The sequence below is a fragment of the Capra hircus genome, chromosome 2, assembly GCF_001704415.2.
Source record: "Capra hircus breed San Clemente chromosome 2, ASM170441v1, whole genome shotgun sequence".
NCBI lineage: Eukaryota > Metazoa > Chordata > Mammalia > Artiodactyla > Bovidae > Capra > Capra hircus.
This window is the reverse complement of record NC_030809.1, coordinates 105,360,211-105,385,279: the sequence shown is the minus strand read 5'-3', so window position 1 is coordinate 105,385,279 and position 25,069 is coordinate 105,360,211. Positions and strand designations below refer to the sequence as shown.

At 35.5% G+C, this 25,069-nt stretch overlaps 1 protein-coding gene across 4 annotated transcripts in view; it reads right to left on the bottom strand.

Annotated features, from left to right (window-relative positions):
• SCN2A (sodium voltage-gated channel alpha subunit 2) overlaps positions 1 to 25,069 on the bottom strand; it is a 145,985-nt gene that overhangs the window by 7,715 nt on the left and 113,201 nt on the right. For all 4 annotated transcript variants that reach the window (XM_018063994.1, XM_018064007.1, XM_018064002.1 and 1 more), the window contains exons 18-25: positions 23,181 to 23,301; positions 19,122 to 19,276; positions 17,509 to 17,682; positions 11,617 to 11,739; positions 10,142 to 10,423; positions 8,826 to 8,879; positions 3,467 to 3,604; positions 2,994 to 3,098 (exon numbers count right to left, since the gene is read on the bottom strand). In XM_018063994.1, coding sequence (XP_017919483.1) covers positions 2,994 to 3,098; positions 3,467 to 3,604; positions 8,826 to 8,879; positions 10,142 to 10,423; positions 11,617 to 11,739; positions 17,509 to 17,682; positions 19,122 to 19,276; positions 23,181 to 23,301 — 1,152 coding nt within the window. The remainder of the gene's footprint in view (positions 1 to 2,993; positions 3,099 to 3,466; positions 3,605 to 8,825; positions 8,880 to 10,141; positions 10,424 to 11,616; positions 11,740 to 17,508; positions 17,683 to 19,121; positions 19,277 to 23,180; positions 23,302 to 25,069) is intronic.

The window sequence follows — 25,069 nt, the reverse complement described above, 5'->3', positions numbered from 1 at the left end:
TCATAAAGAAACTCCTCTTCCTTTTTGTCATTTTATATTATATTGATTTCCACACCTATCTTTTTATATTATATTGATTTCCACACCTATCTTTTTCTATACTACTCCAAAATCATTGGAGGACTCAGTCCCTTTCCCTCTGTAACCTAATCTACACTGTTTTTGAGCCACATCCTGTGCAGTTTTATTCTACATTTATTCCTTTTCTCTTCAATCTCTTCCTCTCTAGAATTGCTGCTTTGCTCTGAAACTAATCTCTCAATCTTTAGAAACTTTACTACTTTAGAAAATTTACTACTACTTCTAACATTCATTCTCTTTCAGAATCCCCTTTTGATTTTCAAATTCTGTAAACTAGCATCTCCAGGGGTTTTTTCCATTCATGTCCCTGCTTCTTATTCTGTGTGACACCACTCTTCATCTAGCGTGTAAGGCAGAAACCCATAAGTCATCTTTCTTGCTTCCTTCTTCACTTCTCATATTCAATTAGTAAACCTTTTCATTTCATTCTTATGATAGCTCACAAATCCATTTTATTCATCTCCACACCACTCTGGTTCAGGCTATCACCCCTGAAATAGTTCCACAATGAGTCTATGCTGCGCACACTGCCTCTGTCAATGCTGGTTCGGTGATAGTCACGACACCCAAACTGACCAGGTTCTGCTCAATGGCTTCGCTTTGCTCTAAGGACAAAGACTTGTCTTAATGCGGCCTAAGAAGCCCAGAAAAGTCTGGACCATCCTAACCTGTTCATTCTCACCATGTCCCAAATGAACCCCCACCCTCTACACTCCAGCCTCACTGGCCTTCCTACCTCAGGACCTTCACATATACATCCCTCTGATCTTCTTACATGGCCTATAGACACTTCCTCATTCTTCAGGCCTAGGCTCATGCTCAGTAAAGCCTTCTCTGATTAATCAGCCCTTTCTTTCTTATCAGCTCTCATAGCTAAATGGATTCTTTCCTTCTAGGATATTTCTATTTGTTGGTGTGACTATTTGATTACCAGATAGACTCTCTGTTTAGTATTGAATTCCAAATGCTTAGCATCATACATTGTAAATGAATGACTGAATTAACTTGCCACATGGTTTCCAATAATATTCTAGCTAAATGCACACATCATTTCCTGTGCATCCCTACCCCTACTAAAGTAAATCTACATGTTATCTGATGTAATTAAACAGCCATTAAATTTTGTTCTCATTATCTACATGTATGTGCTGCCTTACTAATAAATCTCACTCTTTCACTGATTTACCTCTTCTATAATGGTGACGTGCACAAGGCTTCACACTCAGCACTTTTTTTTTTTTGGTATAATTATCTTTCAAAAATGAACCTATGCTTTAGAGCTCAACTGAATTATGTATGACAATGACAACTCTAAAATCCTTATGCCATATTCATAAGACCTAATCTTCCAAACGCCTTTACAGAACTTTCAGTTACATTAACAGAATCAATAATTTCACAAAACATTAACTGCTTTACATTCTTTATTATCTATATGTCCTCCCTCTTTTCCTATATTTTATAGGTTCCTCTTCCCACTGAGCCTTCTTGTTGGCTCATTTATTTCCAGTCCTATTGGCATGACCCTGTATTGTGGACTCATCTTGTATGTAAGGGTTCATCTTCTTGTCTAAGGCCCAGCATTACTTTGTGTCTAATATTTTCTCATCAGTTCAGTTCAGTTCAGTCACTCAGTTATGTCTGACTCTTTGCAACCCCATGAATCACAGCACGCCAGGCCTCCCTGTCCATCATCAACTCTCGGAGTTCACCCAAACTCATGTCCATCGAGTCAGTGATGCCATCCAGCCATCTCATCCTCTGTCATCCCCTTCTCCTCCTGCCCCCCATAAGAGTCTCTAAAAATCTCTTTTTCTTCACATTACGATGCTGTTCACTTAACTGTATCATATTTTTACTTGGCTAAATTAAGATGGGTTTATTCGGATTCATAGTGGGCTTGACTCATTTAACCCAGAAAACCTTGTGTTTTCCTACTTACTATTTCAAAAATATATCGCTGTTCTCCACTGCAATATTTATTTCCATGACTTTGGAGTGTTTGTTTTTTCATATAAGTCATTACTCTGCTTTTCTCCTTTATCCATTCAAGTTGTATTATTTCTCAAAAAGTAGGCTCAAAGTATACATTCCTTTTGTTTTGTCCAATATTACCATCTACTTTCTTTGGGCTTTTGGCTATCTTACAAACAGAATAGGGGCATGGCCAGTTTTAGGTTAGCTAGTTTTACATCATCACTAATGGAGTCATAGAGCCATGATTCCTGGGGAACACTTGACTACCTTGTACCCTGTATACCTTCAGAGAGGAGTTCTGAAACATGAAAGAACTCAGGGACTCTGCTGACAACAATTCCTTGCAGCAACCAAACAGACCAGTAGCCACTGGCAAATATACAATTGCAATCACCATAAAAAGCCATAGAGAATGATGTCATCTGATTTAGGGCAAGATGCTCGGAGGAAATAGGAAATTTTTCTTAAAAACCAGGAACAAAAAAGACCTATGACTTGTTTCATTAATGATTCCATTCAAACTGCAGAGCTGGACAGAATATGGGGCATATCCAAGATGTATCAATTATCCCAATTGGTCCTCACTGCACTCTGAGAACATTCAATATTTCTACACTATGTATATACGAATATGTTGTCTTCTCTACATTATTAGAAGCTCCTCAGTGACATCAATCCTATGGAATAATATTGGTATATAAGCCTGAACATTTTTACTTATATATATTTTATGTCTGTGTATAAAATATATTACATAATTTCTACATATTATGTATCTAAAAAATACCAAATACTTAGACTATTGAGGCTATCCGGTCACATTGCTAAGGCAGAAACTGTTTTGCAAATACATGAAAATCAATATCTAGCAATTTGGGCTATAAAAGTGATAGATAACATAGCTTTTATTAATGATGAAAGTATGCTATTCTTACAGCAGGTCGAGGTATGGGTTTTTGTGGTTTCTTTGAACCCAATTTTTTCATTGCATTGTAGTATTTCTTCTGTTCTTCTGTCATAAAAATGTCTTGACCTCCAAAGTAAAGAAATGAAAGGAAAACTTGTAAAAATCATGTTCTTTGTAGCTATAAAATCCATATTAGTAACTGTGTCAAAAATGTCTCCACATTCTATTCTAAAGTTACTAACTAACGTGTTTTAGATATGCATATAGTCAATGTGTAAATTAGTCAGATTTCTGTACTGGAAATATCAGTACTTTCAGATAGCTGATAGTAATTCAGCCATCTGAATTATCAATCACTTAAAAACTCATAGATGATTAAGTCAAAATAATTTCTGAATTTTATATTCTTTCTTTTTGATGACTGCACTTGGAGCCAAAAGGAAACAGTGTGATATGTTTAGTTAGCACTTTAGAGCAAAGATGAAGTTTTAGTATACTTATCTTTTTTTTCTGCTGGTTGAAGTTATCTATGATGACACCAATGAAAAGGTTTAGAGTAAAGAATGAACCAAAAATAATAAAGATGACAAAATACAGATACATGTACAGATTGTCTTCATACTTGGGTTGTAATTCTACCTACAAAATATAAAAAATGATAACCATTAGACCTAAAACTTGTTTCATAGAAAAGACATCAGTGAATTTTCAATTCTCAAAGCATATCTCTATCACTAGAAATTTTTAAAAAGTTAAACAGATTTTAGGAAAGATCAAGTTTAACACACTTACTGAAGAGTCTCCAAACTCTTTCATTGACTTGAGAAAATGAAACAACTCATAGAAAAGTCTGAATAATTAAAATTCATTTCATCCAATAAATGCCTAGGATATGAATGCACTTTTAAGACCCCAATGGGGCATGCAGGGTGAGGACTTCCTCTTCCTATAGAAGAGATGCTACAGTTACACTAGTTTATGTTAAAAACTTTCAAATTTTACTCTCTCTGACTCAGTTTCTTCATCAGTAAAATGGAAAAAAAACAGAACCAACTCTAATATGGTAGTTCAGAAGGCTAAATATATTACTATATGAGAAGTGTTAGAATAGAACCTGGCCAATAGTAATAGGTAAGAGTAAGGGTTTGATTTCTGTTATATATTTCTCTTGCTAGACTAGAATTATTACCATATGTGTTGACATAAGTATATCAGTAGGATCTTTCCATTCTGAAAATGAGTCTATTGATTCACTGTACTTAGCAGGTCTTAAGGACTGTTTCTGTAACAATGATGTGCTCTCTTATCCAACACAGTTCTGTGTTTTTTTTTTTTAAGTATGAATAATGTTGATAATGCTCAACTCTTTTAAAGAAATGAAAGTGAAAGTGTTAGTCACTTAGTTGCGTCTGACTCTTTGCGATCCCATGGACTATAGCCTGCCAGTCTCCTCTGTTCATGAAATTCTCCAGGCAAAAACTCATTCTATAAGGCCACCATCACCCTAATACCAAAACCTGACAAAGATGACACAAAAAAAGAAAACTACAGGCCAATATCACTGATGAACATAGATGCAAAAATCCTTCACAAAATTCTAGCAATCAGAATCCAACAACACATTAAAAAGATCATACACCATGACCAAGTGAGCTTTATCTCAGGGATGCAAGGATTCTTCAATATCTGCAAATCAATCAATGTAATACACCACATTAACAAATTGAAAAATAAAAGCCATATGATTATCTCAATAGATGCAGAGAAAGCATTTCACAAAATTCAACATTCATTTATGATAAAAACTCTCCAGAAAGCAGGAATAGAAGGAACATACCTCAACATAATAAAAGCTATATATGACAAACCCACAGCAAACATTATCCTCAATGGTGAAAAGTTGAAAGCATTTCCCCTAAAGTCAGGAACAAGACAAGGGTCCCCACTTTCACCACTTCTATTCAACATAGTTCTGGAAGTTTTGGCCACAGGAATCAGAGCAGAAAAAGAAATAAAAGGAATCCAAATTGGAAAAAAAGAAGTAAAACTCTCACTGTTTGCAGATGACATGATCCTCTACATAGAAAACCCTAAAGACTCCACCAGAAAATTACTGGAGCTAATCAATGAATATACAAAGTTGCAGGATATAAAATCAACACACAGAAATCCCTTGCATTCCTGTACACTAATAATGAGAAAATAGAAAGAGAAATTAAGGAAACAATTCCATTCACCATTGCAATGAAAAGAATAAAATACTTAGGAATATATCTACCTAAAGAAACTAAAGACCTATATATAGAAAACTATAAAACACTGGTGAAAGAAATCAAAGAGGACACTAATAGATGGAGAAATATACCATGTTCATGGATCAGAACAATCAATAGAGTGAAAATGAGTATACTACCCAAAGCAATCTATAGATTCAATGCAATCCCTATCAAGCTACCAGCGGTATTTTTCACAGAGCTAGAACAAATAATTTCACAATTTGTATGGAAATACAAAAAACCTCGAATAGCCGAAGCAATCCTGAGAAAGAATGGAACTGGAGGAATCAACCTGCCTGACTTCAGGCTCTACTACAAAGCCACAGTCATCAAGACAGTATGGTACTGGCACAAAGACAGAAATATAGATCAATGGAACAAAATAGAAAGCCCAGAGATAAATCCACACACATATGGACACCTTATCTTCGAAAAAGGAGGCAAGAATATACAATGGATTAAAGACAATCTCTTTAACAAGTGGTGCTGGGAACACTGGTCAACCACTTGTAAAAGAATGAAATTAGAACACTTTCTAACACAACACACAAAAATAAACTCAAAATGGATTAAAGATCTAAATGTAAGACCAGAAACTATAAAACTCCTAGAAAACATAGGCAAAACACTCTCTGACATCAATCACAGCAGGATCCTCTATGACCCACCTCCCAGAATACTGGAAATAAAAGCAAAATAAACAAATGAGATCTAATTAAAATTAAAAGTTTCTGCACAACAAAGGAAACTATAAGCAAGGTGAAAAGACAGTCGTCAGAATGGGAGAAAATAATAGCAAATGAAGCAACTGACAAACAACTAATCTCAAAAATATACAAGCAACTCCTGCAGCTCAATTCCAGAAAAATAAATGACCCAATCAAAAAGTGGGCCAAAGAACTAAATAGACATTTCTCCAAAGAAGATATACAGATGGCTAACAAACACATGAAAAGATGCTCAACATCACTCATTATCAGAGATATGCCAATCAAAACCACAATGAGGTACAATTTCACACCAGTCAGAATGGCTGCAATCCAAAAGTCTACAAGCAATAAATGCTGGAGAGGGTGTGGAGAAAAGGGAACCCTCTTACACTGTTGGTGGGAATGCAAACTAGTACAGCCACTATGGAGAACAGTGTGGAGATTCCTTAAAAAACTGGAAATAGAACTGCCTTATGATCCAGCAATCCCACTGCTGGGCATACATATCGAGGAAACCAGAATTGAAAGAGACACGTGTAACCCAATGTTCATTGCAGCACTGTTTATAATAGCCAGGACGTGAAAGCAACCTAGATGTCCATCAGAATATGAATGGATAAGAAAGCTGTGGTAAATATACACAATGGAGTATCACTCAGACATTATAAAGAATACATTTGAATCAGTTCTAATGAGGTGGATGAAACTGGAGCCAATTATACACAGTTAAGTAAGCCAGAAAGAAAAACACCAATATAGTATACTTACACATATATATGGAATTTAGAAAGATGGTAATGATAACCCTGTATGCAAGATAGCAAAAGAGACACAGATGCATAGAACAGTCTTTTGGACTCTGTGGGAGAGGGAGAGGGTGGGGTGATTTGGGAGAATGGCATTGAAACATGTATAATATCATTTAAGAAACAAATCACCAGTCTAGGTTTGATGCAGGATACAGGATGCTTGGGGCTGGTGCACTGGGATGACCGAGAGAGATGTTATGGGAGGGGGGTTCGGGATTGGGAACACGTGTATACCTGTGGCAGATTCATGTTGATGTATGGCAAAACCAATACAATATTGTAAGGTAAAATAAAGTAAAATTTAAAAAAATAATACTGGAGTGGGTAGCTATTCTTTTCTCCAGGAGATCTTCCCGACTCTGGGTTCTATCCCAGGTCTTCTGTACTACAGGTGGATTCTTTACCATCTGAGTCACCAGGGAGGCCTTTTATTTTTTTATTTTTTATTTTTTTTCAGGGAGGCCTTTTAAAGGAATGTTTACCCATTTCCCATTCCCCAACCCCCACCCCCAGCATACCAGAGTTCTTGCCGTTCTTGGCAGTACTTGATATTGTCAGACTTTTAAATATTGCCAATCAGGAAAGTACGTAGGTAATATTTAATTTTGGTTTAAATTTGCACTTCTCTTTTGACTAAATGAGAGTAAGGGTGAATAACTTTCCATACTTTTAGAAGCCAATTGAATTTCATCTTATGTAAGGTGTTTGAATCCTGAGGGATTATATACTAGTGTGACCTCTGAAGAACTGATGTTTTCAAACTGTGCTGCTGGAGAAGACTCTTGAGAGTCCCTTGGACTGCAGGAGATCAAACCAGTCAATCCTAAAGGAAATCAACACTGGAAGGACTGATGCTGAAGCTGAAGCTCCAATAGTTTGGCTACCTGATACGAATAGCTGACTCAATGGAAAAGACCCTGATGCTGGGAAAGATTGAAGGCAGGAAAAAAAAGGGGGCAATAGAGGATCAGATAGTTGGATGGCATCACAGACTCAATGGACATGAGTTTGAGCAAACTCTGGGAGACAGTGAAGGACAGGAAAGCCTGATGTGCTGCAGTCCATAAGGACGCAAAGAGTAAGACACGACTGAGCATCTGAACAACAAAATACAATAGTGTATGCTAAGTTATTAAGGAAGAAACTGAAAATAATTTGCATGTCATGTAGGTTATTGATTAAAAAGGTGGAGAGAACTTTGAATTAATCAAATAGGTAGGAAACTACCGTAGAAAATGAGATAATGTAAGAAAGCCTTTAATAATTATAAATTATTAATATTATTCAAAAGAGCCTATAAATGGGACTCCTGATAATAAAAGAGATAAAATGCAGGGTGTCAAGCTCTTATAGTTTCTTTTTTTTAATAAGGTGAAAAAAGTTCAGGAACTCTCTCTAATTTACCACCTGTTTTTGGTGTCAGGGATATAACATCTTGAGCTTAATTACTATGCTCTGACAATATATGAGAAACCAATCTCTTTTTTAAAATGTGATTTCCTTCCTTATTGTTAAATAGTGAGAAATTATATGGAGATTACCACAAAAAATTTCAAAAGTGCTGATGTGTGTAAGATACATTATAAAAGCCCTTTCTATCATAAAATTTAACTTTCCAAAAAGAAATATGATTTTATTTGTTTTTTTTTTCTTTTATCATTATTCAGACTTTCCTATCACAAAAAAGTATCAAAAGCTGGAGGAAATCTGAGACAGATGAAGAAAGCATCTGTAAGGGCTTTTAATTCATGGCTAGAACTATTAGAACCAAAAATAAAATGTCTCTATTTACAAATAGAACAAATAGAATCTACAAATTTTTAAGTGCCAGTTGCTATTCTAGACACTAGGAAAGATATGTTAGAACATTCACAGTGAACAGAGAAACACATTCAAATCAAATTTTGGAAGAAGTAACGTAAGGTTGAATATTTTATTTTTCTAATGTAGATATTCTGTATAAATTGACCCATGGTTTTATTTTGTTGACAATATCAGTAAATTACAACACTGTAGAAATAGTCACTAGATCTAATTAAACAGTTTTCCCTCTAAATAGACTTACATTTCGTGAATCAACTGCTGCATACATGATATCCATCCATCCCTTAAATGTGGCCTGAAAAAAAAGTCACACCATTGAATTTTTTCCCCTTGCAAATTATAATTCTAGAAGAGACTAAATATCAGATTTATTAAGTAATATTTATTCAAAAACAGGTATATAAAATAGTTTTAAATTAATATTTAAACTCTTTTGGCAAAGTTTTAAAACATATGCATTGAAAACTCTTCCTTCACGTTCTTTCATAACATCTTTCTATGTGACTTTAACATCTATACTTAAATCATGATAGATTATAACAATGTGCTATCATAAAAGCAATTATCAACAACCTTTGACCCTTATGTATATATACAAGAATGTAACATGAAATAATTTCACGTATATAGTATTACCTTCAGACAAACTGAAAAATATGTTGCATTATTTGATCTTAAGGTTGTCTTTTCTGCTTATATTTTCTAAATGATATTATCATCAACCACCAATCATGATGGTTTGTTCTTAAAATTGCCAAATATACTATTTTGGGCAATAATTCTGTAAGAAGAAACTTTATAATCTAAAAACTATTATACCTAACTGCAATTTACTCTTTAAATTTTTGGTTGAAGAGACATAGTAATTCTGAAGACAAGTCATGCACATTTGTTTTTCAGTTTCTTAATGCCTCAGGACCCTGCAGTATTCATCTAGTGTTGGGTATCGTGTTAGTGGATCAACTCAGGGAGTGTGTGAACATGGCTTAGTGTGGTCAGTTGAGAAGCTACATGGAGATTTATGAAATTATAGCAGGCATAATAGACTTGATAGGAAGGTTTTCATTTGCAAGAGAGCAATCTCCCTATCTTAAAGCATTCAAGCAACAGGCAGTAAGATGGAAATCAAGGTAGGAGTCCCTGTGAGGGGAATATTTGGTTGTGGTGTTTGTGAAAGTTGGGTGAGTGGAGACTTGCCAAGGGTTTAGATACTGTCTGGTATCTGAGAAGGACAGAAATCTACCACCCCTCCCCCTACCTTTCCAATCCCATCCTCAGGCCAATGCCTCTACTTTGCTCAGACTGGGGAAGACAGTGGCAAACTACATAGAAATTTCAGTAACAAAGACTTGTTTTGGAAACCTAAGGCATAGTCTGGGAGACTTTAAATTTTATACAGCCATCCAGTCTCCAACATGGTGCAGAAAGACAGTTCATCCATGATTAAGGAAAAATCTAGGCAGATGGGCTTAAGGAAATATGTATTGCAAACAGTGAGTAAGAATTTTATACTCATTTTAGTAACACATCACAGTGAATAATAAAGTGTTTACTTACTACTTGAAGCAGAGAAAGATACCCAAGTCCCACATTATCAAAGTTGACTTTCACATTCTTCCACCGGGCAGTTTGGTTGCTGTCTATGAGGGCCTTACATTCGCTGTAGTTATTGACCACGCTGACATCAAACATTTCTCCAGTGGTGTAGTTAATACAGTGATAAAACTTGCCAGCAAAAAGATTCACTCCCATGATACTGAATATCAACCAAAAGATCAGGCAAACCAGAAGTACATTCATTATGGATGGAATGGCTCCTAAAAGGGCATTGACAACAACCTGGCACAGCAGTGAGATGGGACAAGAAGTGAAAACAGAGTCAGATCTATAGGAGAACTAGAAATTTAGGTCATTGTACATGAAAACAGAGAAAATATAAAAATCATTTTAGTACTGAAAGCTTGATTCTCTTTTTAAAAAATTAAAATGGCTACTGTAAAACAGGTTTTTAAATTGGTAAACTGAAAAGAATTTCATAGCTGGCCATTCCTTTCTATGATACCACGCACACACATTTACAGAAGCACATATATCTCCACATATCATCCATTTCTGGCTGCGTTTGCAACATTCAAAGAAAATCCTAAGTAACTATTTTAAAATATCACAAAACAACACCTAAAAGTTCCCTTTTGAATAGTCAAACCTACCTGAACAGGGCATCATCGTTTCCTCAGTGCTGAGGGTGTGTAGTCTCAGCCTTTATGCCTCAGGGGATGACAAATGGCGGTACAAATGCCTCCCAGTTCCTTTCTACCACCTTTCTAAATGAGTGTTAGATTTCCACAGCTGACCTACTTTTTAGCTAGCGCAGCCTTTGTTTGAGAGCAAAAAGGCCAGGGTTGGACTTTAAAAGGCTCAGAAGACATCATATGGAGCAGGAAAGAAAAATGATGAGGAATGATTTGGTGGTTTCAAATTACGGTGAGTGGGATTTTCTTCACATTTATAAACGGGAATGAACATAACTAATGTTGACTCACATCAGAAGTCTACACAACATGCTGGAAATTTCCCACAGAGTAAAAAAGTCTAGGTAGAGGCAATCTCATTGCTTCTAATTAGAAGCCATCATTCAGGCATTATGTTGTGTGAGTGCCTCCAACAGTGTCATTTATGGATGTCTGACAAATATTACTGGTTGATTGGTTACATGAATATGAATGTAGAAGACAAATTTAACCTGGATGTGTCCCATCTAAGGTTCAAAACAGCAGTTTATACTGAAAGTGTTAGTCGTGTCTGACTCTTTGTGACTCCATGGACTGTGGCCCACCAGGCTCCTCTGTCCATGGAATTTTCCAGGCAAGAATACTGGAGTGGGTAGCCATTCCCTTCTCCAAGGGATCTTCCTGACCTAGGGATCGAACTTGGGTCTCCTGTATTGTAGGCAGGTTCTTTACCACCTCAGCCATCAGAGAAACCCTGTTTTCAATTATAATTCCAACAAATACTAAAACATTTGGTCTTACCCTCATTCCTTCAAACCGGGATAAGGCTCTCAGCGGCCTCAGAGCTCTTAGTGTTCTGAGGGATTTGATGGCACCAAGTTCTGAGTATCCCAAAGCATTTGCAGTTAAGCTAACCAATGAGACCTATACAGAAAAAAGCAACACAGTTTTCTTATTTATAGGCAAAAAAGCTTACACAACTCAGCCTTGCTGTTTGCAATAAACCAGTTCCAAAACTTAGTGAGTATCAAAATCACTTGTTGCAAACACGATGGCTGGCCAAGGTTCGGATGAGACCTGAGAATTTGCATTTCTTTAAATTCCCACTTAAGCCAGTAAACCACACTCTGAGAACCACTGCTATAAACTTAATGAAAAAGCAGCAGCAATATATGCTCTTTTTATCAAGATTCTTGACAATAAAATTTAAAAGAATTAAATGTAAAGAAAAAGAATGACACCAAAATGAAATTTTCATCTATAGATTTATAAAACTTTATCATTTCTCATGTTATTTAGCAGACCTGAAAGAGAAAAGAAAACCTAGTACACGTATGCAAGCAAAGTATGCAAGATACAGTTGACTCTGAATATAAACACACTCAGAAAGATCTAGATTTCTAAACAGTGGTTTAGTCTTGAGACTGTCAGTGTGAAGGCCTAAGATCATTAATTAGGGAAAACTGAAATCATTAAGTTTAAAAAGTTGAGATTTTTAGTATAACTAATTAGAAATTGTCAGAACAATGTTTTCTTTAGTTATTTATACTGATGGCTAATGTAATGTTGATGTAAGTTGTAACATCACAGTGAAAAAGGAAAAGAAGAACTGCCACCGGTGGCACAGAAATGTCTGATTTCCTTTGAAAATACATAGAAAACCCATTAAAACTATATAAGCTAAAGACAAGATATTTTCTCCTAAAGTGCACCTGAATTTCAAAAGCACGAAAATGAAAACAGATGTGTAATATAGCTTTTAAGAATATGGTGTTATTGGTATTACATTTTTTTAAGAGAAGTAAATGAGGCACATAAAAATATTTTACAACATGACTTATTCAAACTAATTTTGCACATGTAATATGAAATAGAAAAACCATTAAATTTGGGAAAAAATGTATCTATAAAATTTTCTTAAGGAGTTTCTATATTTTTCCTAAAATCTAAATTTTTAGGCTTTGCAAATCTCTTCAAAGACAAATGAAAGATAAAGTTACTGAATTATCATTTATTGTGAAGATTTTCTAGGTATAAAACATGAAGACTTATAGTACTTTATCTTCTCTGAAGACAGAATGAAAAAGAGATAGGTATAAATTACAGAATGAAAAATGAAAGTTAGACATAAGAAAAAAATTCTGAACAGGGGCAGTATTTATTAGCTAAAGAAGTAGTAAACATTCAGTTTTATGCGTCTTGTGTTGCTGAATATGAAAAGGAGATACATGTAGATCTTCTCTTTCTGGTCTTCTCTTTTTGGCCTCTAAATAGTAATTTTCTTCCATTCCATCACTGGCATCTGCAGCAAATTTCTTGGGTGAGCTGTTCTTGTCATTTCCATGATACTCTTCAACAGAAGAGTATCTTTGAGAACTCTTCAATAGCTTCTTTACTAAATCGCTAAATCATAGATCTATTAATAAATCTCTTTGAATGGCATCTCAGGTCCTTCAAGCTCTTCTCCAACTTACGTTTCTTATCAACCAATGACAAAGTAACCAATTCCCTCATCCTGTGGCACAGAGCTTATCCTATAGGACTACTTGGTGGTTGAACAAGCCCTGCTTGGCATGTAGCAGTGTCTTCAAGGCTTTGATGTCCTTGCTTCATCTGTACCGGCTGACATCCTTCAAATGCCAGTTCACACTGTACTGCCCTCATGAAGCCTGTGCTTCTTTCTCAGCGAAGCAGATGAAACTTCTAATAAAGATGTCATCTTCTCATTGTATACATATCTATCCTCAGTAGTTGCCTGTAAGCTCCCATAGGCCCAGAAAATGGCATACATATTTGTTTCTTCCATAGAAAATAGATGATTGATAAATATGCTTGACATAAATCAAGGCATTAATTAGCTTAATGTATTATCATAATAATTTTCTTAAATCCAAAAAGGTAAACACCAGAATACACTAGGTAACACGAACAGCAGCTCACACATTTCTCTAAAGATTTTCTTTATATTTAGGTAGTATTGACTTAATGCCTTTATTTTTACATGGATATAGTAAACATAGATATTTTTATTAAAAATTTACAGTGCATCATAATCACAGGCAGAAAATAAAGTATCATCTATAATCTCATTATACAAATAAAAGAACTGGTATTGTCATGGTATGTTTCTCTTTTGCTTGTAGTGCTCAAACACATGTGATTTAAAGTATTATTGTCTGGAAGAGTTTGAGTAGGATAGGTGTTAGCTCTTCTCGAAATTTTTGGTAGAATTCAGCTGTGAAGCCGTGTGGACCTGGGCTTTTGTTTGCTGGAAGATTTCTGATTACAGTTTCAATTTCCGTGCTTGTGATGGGTCTATTAAGATTTTCTATTTCTTCCTGGTTCAGTTTTGGAAAATTGTACTTTTCTAAGAATTTGTCCATTTCTTCCATGTTGTCCATTTTATTGGCATACAACTGCTGATAGTAGTCTCTTATGATCCTTTGTATTTCTGTGTTGTCTGTTGTGATCTCTCCATTTTCATTTTTAATTTTATTGATTTGATTTTTCTCTCTTTGCTTCTTGATGAGTCTGGCTAATGGTTTGTCAATTTTATTTATCCTTTCAAAGAACCAGCTTTTGGCTTTGTTGATTTTTGCTATGGTTTCGTTTCTTTTGCATTTATTTCTGCCCTAATTTTTAAGATTTCTTTCCTTCTACTAACTCTGGGGTTCTCCAATTCTTCCTTTTCTAGTTGCTTTAGTTGTAGAGTTAGGTTATTTATTTGACTTTTTTTTTGTTTCTTGAGGTATGCCTGTATTGCTATGAACTTTCCTCTTAGCACTGCTTTTATAGTGTCCCACAGGTTTTGGGTTGTTGTGTTTTCATTTTCATTAGTTTCTATGCATATTTTGATTTCTTTTTTGATTTCTTCTGTGATTTGTTGGTTATTCAGAAGTGTGTTGTTCAACCTCCATATGTTGGAATTTTTAATAGTTTTTCTCCTGTAATTGAGATCTAATCTTAATGCATTATGGTCAGAAAAGATGCTTGGAATGATTTTGATTTTTTTGAATTTATCAAGTTTAGATTTATGGCCCAGGATGTGATCTATCCTGGAGAAGGTTCCATGAGCACTTGAAAAAAAGGTGAAATTCACTGTTTTGGGGTGAAATGTCCTATGGATATCAATTAGGTCTAACTGATCTAATGTATCATTTAAAGTTTGCATTTCTTTGTTAATTTTCTGTTTAGTTGATCTGTCCATAGGTGTGAGTGGGGCATTAAAGTCTCCCACTATTATTGTGTTATTGTTGATTTCCCCTTTCATACTTGTTAGCATTTGTCTTACATATTGCGGTGCTCCTATATTGGGTGCATATATATTTATAATTGTTATATCTTCTTCTTGGATTGATCCTTTGATCATTATGTAGTGGCCTTCTTTGTCTCTTTTCACAGCCTTTGCTTTAAAGTCTATTTTATCGGATATGAGTATTGCCACTCCTGCTTTCTTTTGGTCTCTATTTGCGTGGTATATCTTTCTCCAGCCCTTCACATGGGAGAAAATAATAGCAAATGAAGCAACTGACAAACAACTAATCTCAAAAATATACAAGCAACTTATGCAGCTCAATTCCAGAAAAATAAACGACCCAATCAAAAAAATGGGCCAAAGAACTAAATAGACATTTCTCCAAAGAAGACATACGGATGGCTAACAAACACATGAAAAGATGCTCAACATCACTCATTATTAGAGAAATGCAAATCAAAACCACAATGAGATACCACTTCACACCAGTCAGAATGGCTGCGATCCAAAAATCTGCAAGCAATAAATGCTGGAGAGGGTGTGGAGAAAAGGGAACCCTCCTACACTGTTGGTGGGAATGCAAACTAGTACAGCCACTATGGAGAACAGTGTGGAGATTCCTTAAAAAATTGCAAATAGAACTACCTTATGACCCAGCAATCCCACTGCTGGGCATACACACTGAGGAAACCAGAATTGAAAGAGACACATGTACCCCAATGTTCATCGCAGCACTGTTTATAATAGCCAGGACATGGAAACAACCTAGATGTCCATCAACAGATGAATGGATAAGAAAGCTGTGGTACATATACACAATGGAGTATTACTCAGCCGTTAAAAAGAATTCATTTGAATCAGTTCTGATGAGATGGATGAAACTGGAGCCGATTATACAGAGTGAAGTAAGCCAGAAAGAAAAACACCAATACAGTATACTAACACATATATATGGAATTTAGAAAGATGGCAATGATGGCCCTGTATGCAAGACAGATGTGTATAACGGACTTTTGGACTCAGAGGGAGAGGGAGAGGGTGGGATGATTTGGGAGAATGGCATTCTAACCTGTATACTGTCATGTAAGAATCGAATCGCCAGTCTATGTCTGACGCAGGATACAGCATGCTTGGGGCTGGTGCATGGGGATGACCCAGAGAGATGTTATGGGGAGGGAGGTGGGAGGGGGGTTCATGTTTGGGAACACATGTAAGAATTAAAGATTTTAAAATTTAAAAAATTAAATAAATAAATAAATAAATAAAGTATTATTGTCATTTTATTGCCAGTAAACTTTTGATATAATTCTGCATGTAGCTTTATATGTTAATATGAATAATAGGCTTGCTTTATGCAGATTCAGCAAAAGGAAAAGATATTTTAGTCTCTTAAATTCAAAAAAAATCTCTATTTCTTACAAATTTTTTCTGTTTGGTGACTAGAAAGCTCCTACTAAATTAAATTGAATTTTTTTCACCTACAACTATAAAAACTAACTTTTTCCATGAAAGAGTCCATTTTTCTCTTTTTATAGTATATGTAACTTTTATATATCATAATATTTATTTAATTACCAAGGAGTTATTATAATCAACAGAATATTATCTTAAAGTTCAGTACTTAAAACACACATTTTTCTTTCCTAAAAATTCAGTGTCTTTCTTCTTAATTAATCTGAGTATCATCCTATCCCTTCTCTCCATGTTTCCTGGCCCTTGTTCCCTCTGGCTCTCCTAGTTTTTTCCTAGACAAAAGGCCTTAAATTTCTAGATAAAATTAACTATTAATTTAAAGGCATTTAAGAACTATATCTTCAAAATTAAATAAAATTGATTTTTAAAATTTTGTCTGGTTAAGATCTTCTTCAAAAATTTCCCTCAGAAGTAAGGGAATAAACTCATATTCATACTTTTTAAAGCCTCTTACTTTCTGGCACTGCATTTATTAATATATTATTTTCAACACCAATATAGTTTCATAAAACTCTTAAGTAATTGGCCCATAGCTAATCTGTTTCTACAATCATACAAATCAAGAAGTGTCTCTTGCTACTTGGACTTTCATATTCCTTTGTAATTACTAATCCACCTGTGGGACACACTTTGCAACAGGTTCTGGAGATGACAAAAATGCTAACATCAAAGACGCCCGTGAAGAATTTAAATACAGTTATATGTGAGACTGCTAAAGCAAAACTTCTACATTTATATATTGCTTTGCATAACGGGATTTTAAATGTTAATTTAACTATTTTGTCTGCGAAACTCTGGCAAAACATGTTTTGGGGCATTTTCTTATTGGGAAGATGGGACCCATCATTTATATTTGGGGTCTTGCAGTCGTACTGAGTACCTACTATGTGCCAGACACCAAGTGAGGACTAGAAGTTACCATTCACATGCCAGTGAAATGAAACAATAACATGCAGAATACTCACATCGACGATCAGGAAATCTAGCCAGCACCAGGCATTGGTAAAATACACTTGAAAGCCATATGCAACCCACTTGAGAAGCATTTCCAGGATAAATATATAAGTGAAAACTTTGTCAGCATATTCTAACATGGTCTTAATGGTTTTTCGCTGTTCAATATATATATCTTCAAAGGCCTGTAAATGAAAAAACTCCACTGAATTTCATTGTCATAAACTGTCTCTAACTGGTATTTTATTAGAAAATGCTTGCAAGCATCTTTTCAGGTGCCTAAAGCTGAAGACTTCATGCTTCCCAGAGCTGCATTTTGCTCTATAGCTATCTATATGCAAGTGACTCTTAACTGGGCATTTCAGTCAACAAATTAATTCAAATAATCTTTAAATTTTGGTATAAGGATATCCCATCAGAGCTTAAAATTTTTGAGACACTGTCAGCTGCGTCTGTCTACAATAGGAGGCACAAAATCATCTGCGAGCATATATGCTTTGCTCAGTGCAGAGTTGCTTGACTGTAACCCTAAGACTGTAACCCTAAACCCAGTTAGTGATGAAAATGTAAGGCAAGGAGTCCCCTTAGCTTGGGGAAGGGGCAAGGACTAGTCTTTCGCTTTCTCTATTTCTCTAGCTCAGTCTGAGCATGAATATAGTTGTCGGGAACCTCCCTTTGCCACTATTCTGCAGAGCTCTTTGGAAAGGGCAAGGGAACTCATTTGCAGGAGTCCCTGGGTCTTCTGAAGTGAAAAGAACATTTGTGTATTAATAACTCAATTCCTGTACAGGAAAAACTATCAGGACTTGGTGATCTGGATCAAGGAAAAAGGAGAAATTGATTTTTATTTTTGTTGGTTTTTTGACCATTCTGTTGAGAGAAATCAGATATAAAATAAGTCTGCAATGATCTCACTTTGCTACTTGTGGGTAATTTAATCTATTTACCCTTCAATGTGGATGGCACTAGTGAATGGGCAGGAACACAGCAATGGAGCTTATGTTGCCGCTGCTGCTGTTGCTGCTAAGTCGCTTCAGTTGTGTCCGACTCTGTGCGACCCCACAGATGGCAGCCCACCAGGCTCCCCCGTCCCTGGGATTCTCCAGGCAAGAACACTGGAGTGGGTTGCCATTTCCTTCTCCAATGCAGAAAAATGAAAAGTGAAAGTGAAGTCGCTCAGTCGTGTCCGACTCTTAGCGACCCCATGGACTGCAGCCCACCAGGCTCCTCCGTCCATGGGATTTTCCAGGCAAGAGTACTGGAGTGGGGTGCCATTGCCTTCTCCAGGAGCTTATGTTAAGCAGATTGATATTTAGCTGATAATCTCATACCCTGTCTACGTATTGATTCTTAATAGGAACTGGTTCTGATGACTAAAAGTTAGAAGGGTCGTTCTTTAAATATTCACAAAAAATCATACTGATCTAAATTTGATTCAATCTCAGGCCTACAGCAGAACAATAAAAGTTGCTACTTAGCCAGCCTCTCACACTGTGCTAAAAATATCATACAATGTCTCCCATCTTCACAAACACCTTCTTGTGAAAACGTGCAATAGGAGGTTGACTGAGGGGAAAGCTAAAGGGTTTCAGGTAAAAGTAAAGGAGCAGATCATGTTACCTACCAGTGCCCCACTGCTGACCAGAATCATGAAGACAATGAAGGTTTCGAACCAGTTATGCTCCACTATCTTATAGCAAGTTTTTCTCAAGTTCCACCAGAGTTTCCCTTTGCCTTCTTCTATGCTTATCTGACAACACTTAAACTTCCGCACACAGTCTAAAATATGTCAAAGCAAATGAAGAAAAAATATCACTCTTTGATTATGCATATTTGTGTGGGTGGGAGATTCACCTACATTATTACTTGATACATTATAAATAAGTTTATTTTTTAAGATGGCTTTCACTTGTAGACATAGAAATCATCTATACATTTTAAAATCATTCATCCAAAAACTATTTTTTAGTGCTTATGGGGCTAGTATAATGGTCTAATAGTATAGTACAATGTATTACATTATAAAACCTCAGTATAGAACAAGAGAAAGAAAGAAATCACCATAGGTTAGTATTTCCATCCTATCCCTATCCTATAATTCCACTCATACTTGAACTTTATATGTGATTTCTAATTAGTTCACTTAATGATACAATGTAAACATTTCCCTTTTAGTCACAAGTAAATAGAATTTTGGAAAGTTTCACAATACTTCTCTAAATAAGATAACCAGAGATAAACAAGAATTGATATAAAGATCCTATTATTATTGAATATGTATGTTTCTACACCTCCAGCCATTATCAGCAATAATGTAACAAACACCTTTGTGGTCTACTAGATCAAAGGCTTCTCAACAAATATTTTTTGCATACCTGTTAATTCAAGGAATTATACTGGACAATTATAATACTAGAATATGCAAAACACAGTGTCTCTCTAAAAACAGTGTGCATTTCAAGCAGGGAAGATTTGTCCATAGATATCATCGTTATAGAAAAAAAAATCTTGTTAGAGTTTACCAGCAGGTTAACTCCTAATACTGAACTGTACAGAAGTGGATTGGGGGTTAAATTTTGAAGGATGTGTTGGAATCAGGTCTAGTACATAGAGCTGAAAAGGAATGGAGAAGCAATGGCAGGGAAGTTTGGAAACTGTATGAAGCAGAAAATTGGAAAAACCAGAAAAGACAGCTACAGCCAATCTGAAAAGGACCTGAAAGATTCAGTTAGAGAACTTAGATTTTGTATGCTATCTAATGGGGACAACACTGAAGGGTTTATTTGGGGGTTATAAAGATTTACCTGATAAGAATATTGATTCAGAATGATCTATGCCTGTACAAGGCATCAGATGGCCAGAAGACAAAAGATGGACAAGTAGTCAAGAGCCTAGACGATTCAGCCAATGTAACATGAAAGAAGGTGAAAACAAGGGTAATGGTGGTGACAATGGTCAGGGCCAAAAGAGTCTCCTAAGTTGACAGGACCTGGCAGCACATGTACATGGGGGCGCTGGGGTGTGAGAAAGAGAAGATTCCTGACATAGAGGTTTAACTCTGACAGAGAGATCTTGTTCAATGAATAGATGGAAACCTCATTTTGAAGAAGCATAGTATTTTAATGCACAGATAATTATCAGATGCTACTTTATAATGCCAGCCAGATCACATACTTTGTTTCATGAAAATGTAATGAAGTCCTCTTAAATATTATTAGTTTCTCAAGTAATAAATAAACAGCATATATTTCTTGTTTCTTTGAGGGTGATCTTTTTCACATTTCTGTCTCCCAAAGGATTAAGAAGAGTAACATGTCTTAAAAATATTTGCTGTAATGAACTAGATGGAACTGAAATTAGTTTTTTTTTCTCCTAAAGAGGATATGAGATGAAAAAATACTGTTCAATATAAAAAGACCAATGTTAGTGGGAAGGATAAATGCCTAATTTGGGACACTGGTTCACTTCTGAGAGGGAAGCAAAGGAAGAAATAAGGAAAGGGTACAAAAGGGGTCAAATCTGTATCTGATTTATTCTTAAACAAAAAACCTGAAGCAAATACAACAAAAATATTCAAACTGATAAAGTTGGTTGGTGGTGGTGCTGCTGCTAAGTTGCTTCAGTTGTGTCTGACTCTGTGCAACACCATAGACGGGAGCCCACCAGGCTCCCCCGTCCTTGGGATTCTCCAGGCAAAAACACTTGCGTGGTTTGCCATTTCCTTCTCCAATGCAGCAAAGTGAAAAGTGAAAGTGAAGTTGCTCAGTCGTGTCCAACCCTTAGCGACCCCACGGACTGCAGCCTACCAGCTGCCTCCATCCATAGGATTTTCCAGGAAAGAGTACTGGAGTGGGTTGCCATTGCCTTCTCGTTGGTTGGTGAGTGTCTAAGTATTTTTATTATTGTGTTCTATAATGCTATGGTTGGTTATGCTTCATACTGAAATGTTTTTTAACTTCACAAAACACAAATGTTGATATTACCATAAATATTATTATTAATATATTGTGACCCTAAAAATAAGCTAATTGTCTGGGAAAGAATAACAACTAATGCTATGTAAATTATTTTTGTGGTATATCTAACCCCTTGAATGTTTTGTAAAGTCATAATTTTTTTCAAAATCAACTAACTTCACTGAAATATGTGCAGAATTTTGAAGGAAAGAGTGGAAAAAAGTGGCTTCCCTCATAACATGCTGAAAAAATATCTCTTCCTCTGAAATAATTTAAAAATTGACAATGAATACATAAATATTTGTTTTCTCTAATGCATTCAAGTCCAAAAGCAATAGGTGTGTGCAACCTACTCATCTGCAAAACTCTTAAATCTATTGACATCAATTTTGACCCTTGCATAATCACATATTTTAAAAATTGGCTTAAAGTTCAAATTAAACAGCTTTAATGTTCTTAAATGAAATGAAAATGAAGGGAACACTTCTAGAATTAGTTGTAATTAAATAGCATTACTACCATCATTATTAAAATAAACTTTTGTTTAAGCATTTATTATATGATATTGAATTAGGGGCTAAGACATAGGGTGAATTATTAATAACCAAAAAATGAGTTAAGGATGAAGTGATCCCTAGGGTTTTAGAGAAACAGTTCTGTACCTACAATAGAGATTTGTCATGGTCTGTGCTATTGCACTAATATTTTATGCCTCTTTGTTTGTAGTGCACTCCCACATTGAATCTGGACTGGCACTTTTGCTTTGGTGAACAAAACTGAGAAAACCTGATGTAAGTGGAGGATTGACAAGTGCTTAGCATTTAGGCTTCCTCTCTCACTCCTTTGCTTTCAACATGAGAACAAGCCTGGGCCAGTGTGTGGATGGAGTTGAGTCAGGCAGTTGTCTCATCTAAGACCTCAGCCCTATGACTAATCCCAATCAGGATCACCAAAATCATCTTGCCAGCCATGGGCTTGTGAGCAAAGATACATTTTTTGTTATATGATAAGTTTTGAGTGGTTTGATACACATTATTGTTCCAGAGATAACTGATCCACACCTCAAATAACATAATTCTAGCTTTCTTCACAAAATCTTGTTAGTATTACTCCAGTGACATGGTGCCCCATACTGTATCACTCAGTATATTTTGATATTTCATTATTGATTATCTAGTATCATTCAGAACTAATAATATATATTTGACCTTGACAGATACAGGTAATTGTTATTCATGGACAGTTCCTTTTTAATAATATAACCACATTTATTTAAGAATGTGTTCCAGTATCAAATGGCAAAGTGTTCATGGACAGTTTTAAATGTAAATTAATCAATTCATACCATTATAACCTGACAAAACAGTAAACAATAAATTACTCCTTCAACTTAAATTTTTTTCTTTTATTTTTTAGAGGTAGAGAGATATATGTATGATTGGTTTTCTTGCCTATCAAAGATTCAACAAGGCCACCAAAAAACCCAGATAGTTAGCAGCATTTCTTAGAGTAGAACAGGATTCACAAAAATAGAAAACTGGATCTGATGCCATAAATTAAATCTTCATTTTTCAAAAATCATCTATGCTATGATATAGAAAAAGCAACCAACAAACACGTAAATGTACAGTTGCTGGATACCTATAGAGGGTTAGAACGAACCAGGGAGGGAGGGAAGAGATGGCTAGATCAGAGAGGTCTAAGAGCGTACATGCTATGCTTCTCACCTTCCGTAAAACAGGCTTCAGGCTCCAGAGATTCTTCAGGCTCAGCTTCAGGTTGTTCCCCCTCAGCGGGAGCTCCTATATCGACTGTGCTGCCTTCAGAGGAACTAGTTGCATTTAGCTTCTGAAAATCAATTCCACAGAAAAGCTTTTAAAATAGTTTCTTTAATCTATAATATAAAAATTCCAAAGGTGTGCCCTTAAGTCTTCTGTATTCATTTCCTTGATCTGTAATTTAAGAATATCTTAGACATAATGCCAGTCCGCTTTGGTAGAGGTGGGGGGTCACAAGATTAGATACAGCACCACAGTATTTGTTTTCCTTTAAAAATGTGGTGCTAACAACTTAAATAATCTTTGATTAAGCTCCTGTATATAGAGAGATTCTGAAATACAATCATGCAGAGCTTACATAAGCAGAGTCGTATGGTAGGCTATGATCTTGCTTTTCTGAAGCAGTTTAGTTGGTTTTATTCTAAAATTGTGACCCAACCAACAGAAGCTGCACAAGTGTATTTTCATGTCAAATGCAGAAAAGATTTGATCAAACGCACATAAATAGCAAAGTCTAAATTCATCCACTTTTCATTGACATGAAAACATATACCACTGGTTGTTATTAAACATATTCTCTAATTTTCTAATTCTGAAAAGAGCAGCACATTGTTAGCTTTATAGCAAGAGCTGATTGCTTGCATTCTCTTTGGCCAATGCACTCCTGTGTTTCATTGTGCATTTGGAAACTACTTGTTACTCTGGCACTCTTACCTCTCCAGTCAATAAAGGCAGAAATGAATCTTTGGTTGTTTTGTTTTCCTTTAAGTTAAATCAAATACCACCGAAAGAAAAATATAATAGAAAGAGGTTGTTTTAAATCTTGAAATGCAACAAACTTTAGCCAAGTCAGGTCGTTCATGGGATCAGCATAAATGAAGGGATCCAGTCTTTAACCCGGTCTTAAAATGCTGCAGGAACGACACAGGGCCAGGTATGAGTGCCACACGGAATCAGAGTAGTTTGGGCCACAGCATTCTCGGACCTGTTACAATGTTATTACTATTAGTGTATAACATTAGGAAATGGCTGAGCTGATAGGAGCTACTTTATAAAGGGGATGAGGTAAGCACATGGTATAATGCACATTGAAGTATGTTGAACCCATTCTAAAATAGATGTTGTAGTCAGTACTAGAAACACTTTATATTTGGGCTAAGGATTCTATGGACTTCCCTAAGAAGCTGGTTCCTTTATTTTCTGAAAATAATTTTCTTTATATAAAATATTTCCTTGGCATAATGGTGCTGATAAAGTAAAAATATTTATACACACTATAGATATAACAGAAAATACTTTTGTGTGTCATTTAACAATACCACTGATTGAAGCATAAATATCATATGTCTCCTCCATTATAACTAGTTCAGGATTATTTTTAAATTCAACCAAACCATTTAAAATTAAGGATTACATATTAAAAGGCACTTGAAGTTTATTGATTTCTTTTCTAACTACCAATTATATCACAACACTGAACAGATACTCAATTATAATATCTTTGTTTTTATAATTTGAATATACAGTATTCTTAGATGAAATATTACATGACTTTTTCTAATTTCCTATCCTTTATAGCTAAATTATCCTATTAATCTTATTTACATGAAGATGTTACAGTATTTGGGACCTGAAATATTGATCATATTATTTACTGGATATTGAAACATGACATAGATAATCAGAATAAATGAAGCTTAGTTATATCTAATCTAACTATAAACAGCCCAAACAAGAAGTGGAAAACACTAGGAAAAAGGATCACACTTTAATTATGGGTTGGTTAGGGGTTAGGGGATGATTCTAGGTTTGCTGCACCCCACTTTGCCAGGATTCCC